The sequence below is a fragment of the Daucus carota genome, chromosome 7 (assembly GCF_001625215.2).
Source record: "Daucus carota subsp. sativus chromosome 7, DH1 v3.0, whole genome shotgun sequence".
Taxonomy (NCBI): domain Eukaryota; kingdom Viridiplantae; phylum Streptophyta; class Magnoliopsida; order Apiales; family Apiaceae; genus Daucus; species Daucus carota.
In genome coordinates this window covers 25,401,372-25,405,184 of record NC_030387.2, presented here as the reverse complement: position 1 = coordinate 25,405,184, position 3,813 = coordinate 25,401,372, and the positions used below count along the sequence as shown (strand labels likewise).

General features: G+C 37.7%; 1 protein-coding gene across 1 annotated transcript; it reads left to right on the top strand.

Moving 5' to 3' along the window:
* The first annotated feature begins 222 nt into the window (after positions 1-222).
* LOC135147940 (uncharacterized) lies at positions 223-2,835 on the top strand. The gene is made up of 2 exons (XM_064082008.1): positions 223-2,214; positions 2,386-2,835. The coding sequence occupies exons 1-2, from the start codon at positions 223-225 to the stop codon at positions 2,833-2,835; spliced, it is 2,442 nt and encodes an 813-aa protein (XP_063938078.1).
* Positions 2,836-3,813: the final 978 nt, after the last annotated feature.

Sequence of the window (3,813 nt, the reverse complement as noted above, 5' to 3'; positions counted from 1 at the left end):
GCACATATAATTGCTAAACAACACGGTAAAAATATTTTAAAACTTGGAAAATATTTTTAAAAGGCAATTATAATTTTTAAATTGGATATTAAGCTATTCAACCCCCCTTCTAGCTTAATTTACGCCTTATTCAGGACCTAACAATTGGTATCAGAGCTGTGCTGCTTAACGTGTTTGTTAAGTGATTTTCAGATCTACAGGCACAACAAGTAGTGATCCTAAATGGCGTATTTGAATACCATTGGCTGCGGTGAAGGTCTATCTAGCTCTCGACCACCTCTATTTGATGGCACCAACTTTGCAACATGGAAAACGAGATTCCGCATCTATGCTCGATCTCAAGGCGTCAAAGTTTGGATGGCTATAGAGGATGGCATTATCATTCCAACCAAAATTATCGATGATGTCATCTACGAGAAGAAAGTGAGTGAATATACTCACGAAGAGGAAGATAGAATGAACATTGCTGCCAAAGCCGAAATGGTTCTCACAAGTGCACTTGCTGAAAAAGAATACAAGCGTGTAAACAATTGCAAGTCCGCACAAGAAATGTGGAACAAACTTGTGGTCACCTACGAAGGAACCACCGACATTAAAGACTCTCGTATGGATACTCTAATCATGGAGTACGAGAACTTTAAACTCCAAGACGGAGAAAATATCATCGACATGGAAACGAGATTTACTCGTATTGTCGATGAGCTTGCTCAACTCGGGAAGAACTACACGCAAAATGAAAAGAATCGGCGAGTTCTTAAATCTCTTCCTCCGAGTTGGAAAGTCAAAGTTACTACAATCAAAGAGATGCACAATCTCAATGATTATCACATCGACAACCTCTTCGGAAATCTTCGTGCTTACGAGGAAGACAATGTTCCGGATATCGTCGTTCCGAAAGTGGAAGAAAAGAAGAAAAATATGGCACTCAAGGCCATATTAATCGATGATGATGACAACGACGAAGAGTTGAACGAGGAACTCAAAAATCTTGATGAAGGCGAAATCGCTTTATTAACAAGACAACTTCGTCGTGTGCTTCAAAGCAAAGCTCAAAGATATGGAAAAGGCTTCCTAAAATCAAACAATCAACAAAGAGTTTTCAACTCTAATGGGAGGCCAAATTACTCTCAAAATTACGCTCCTAACTACAAGAGTAATTTTCCTACTTCGGGCTACAACAAAGGCAAAGGAATTCAAAATTCAAATTCGAATTCCTACAACAATGCAAACAACAACAACATCAACAACAACAACAACAACTATACTCCTCCTAAGCCTAAAGAACATGTTCCAGAGGAGACACAAGATGTTTGTTTTGAATGCAAACAACCGGGTCACTACAAAAGGGAATGTCCTAAGCTAGCCAAAGGACGTGTTCTCGTAGCAGAAAACGGTTGGGATCTAAGTGAGGATGAAGAAGCCTCCGAAGCAAGCGAAGAAATGGTTAATCTATGCTTAATGGCTTCGGATGATGCATCTACTTCTACGGAAGATTCCACTACGAACCAAGAAGTAAGTGGTCCCTCACGAATATTAGACAATATGCATCTATTTATTGACTCTAGCTTAAATCTGCTTGACATGACTAAAAGTGATTTAATTGATTTGCTAGTTCATATAAATAGTAAATATTGTGATGCTGACCAACGGTTCCTATCAATATGGTCGGAACATGAAAAGCTCAAAAATTCGAGTAAAGATCAACAAAAGGAGTTGACTCGAATAAAGGAATCAATGATCAAAAATGAGGACGAGATAAATTCCCTCAACGATCAAAATGATCTCCTAAAGCTTGAAAACAACAAGTACAAGGATAACATCACAAATCTCGAAGTAGAGAATGTTTCCTTGTTGCTTCAAGCTGAAGAATTGGAAAATGAGAAGTTACAGTTAAATGAAAATAATTGTAAGCTTCATGTTGATGCTTTAAACTTGAAGATTCTAAATGAATCATTGACTCAAGGTAAGTCAACTCCGAGTCATCAAAAGAGCTCTCTTGAAATTGAAAAAGAGATGATCCTAGTCTTAAAAGAAAATGAAAAGTTTCAATTGGAAACTCAAAGACTAAAGGATGAGAATATTAAGCTCTTATCTCAAGTTAAGGATCAGGAGATATCCTTAAATCAAAAGATTAATTCTTTGATTAAAGAAAAAGAAAATCTTGAGATAGTGGTTCAAAGATTCACACATGGTAATGAGATACTAAATAAAATGGTATACTCAAAGAACTCCTTTAACCGTGAAGGTTTATGATATGATATAAACACTCAAAGTAAACGAGTGAAACCATGTGTGGAACCACCAAAAGATGCTCCCAAACCACCAACTCTAAAGTGCTCATATTGCAACAAAATTGGACATTCTGTCTCATTTTGTAAATATAAGAGTGGTGAAATTAAGGGGAAGCATGTATGGATTCCAAAGGAATCAAAATCATACACTCGGGTTGACAAAGCTATACCAAAGAAAAATGGTGCCAATAAAAATCAAAGGCAACCAAGGTTTAGCTATCATCAACAACCAATTGCGTTTCAAAGTAGAAACGAAAGGAAGAATACAAACTCTAGAGGCAATATTCCTAGAAGTCATAATGTGCCTAAACAGAGTTTCTATCATCACCCAACTCCTTATCATAGTTATGATAGAAACTATGTGCATCCTAGAAATGATTTAAGGCCAAATGCTTATTATGCTAGGAATCATGCATCTAGATTATTGTATGTGCCTCAAAGTGATTATCCCATGCCTAAATTTTATTATGCAAACTCTAGAACTGCTTATGTTGGACTAACCCCTGGACCCTCAAGACAAAAGGGTACCAACAAGTTTTATTGATTGTGTTTGTAGGTGTGCCTTGCTGCTAAAACAGACATGTGGTACCTTGATAGTGGTTGTTCGAGGCATATGACTGGAAACAAGTCACTCTTAAACAACATTAAAAAGGTTGCTGCTGGAGATGTCACATTTGGAGATAGTAGCAAAGGTCGCATCATTGGAATTGGGGACATTGGAAATGATCGAGTCAAAATATCAAATGTTCAACTAGTCACCGGGCTGAAATACAATCTTCTTTCAATCAGTCAACTTTGTGACAATGAATACAAAGTGATCTTTTATCCTACTCACTGTTCTATTTTGAACAAGGATGGAAAGTTGGTTCTTACGTGCCCTCGCAACAAAAATGTCTATACATGTGACATGGGCAAAATCAAGAATGTGTGCCTAATCACTACAAATGATGATCCATGGCTATGGCATCGAAGATTGGGGCATGCAAACATGAAGCTAATCAAGAATCTTTCCGCAAAAGATCATGTTCGAGGGATACCAAAGCTAAACTATCAAAAAGATCACATCTGTGATGCTTGTGAGATTGGAAAGCAAATTCGGGCGACTCACAAAGCAAAATCAATGATATCTACTTCAAGACCTCTCGAGCTTCTACACATGGACTTAGTTGGACCCGTTCCGGTTCAAAGTCTCGGAGGGAATTCTTATACGCTGGTGATAGTTGATGATTATTCAAGATATACGTGGACGGAATTTCTCAAAGCTAAAAGTGATGCTTTTGAATCTTTCTCCGCTCTATGCAAAAAGATTCAAAATCAACAAAAGAATACCATCGTCTATATACGGACGGACCATGGTAAGGAATTTGAGAACTCTAGCTTCAAAACATTCTGTGATGAAAATGGAATCACTCATAACTTTTCGGCTCCCTACACCCCTCAATCAAATGGAGTTGTCGAAAGGAAGAATCGGACGTTGCAAGAAATGGCGAATACAATGCTAAATGAGTATCGTCGGCCTAAG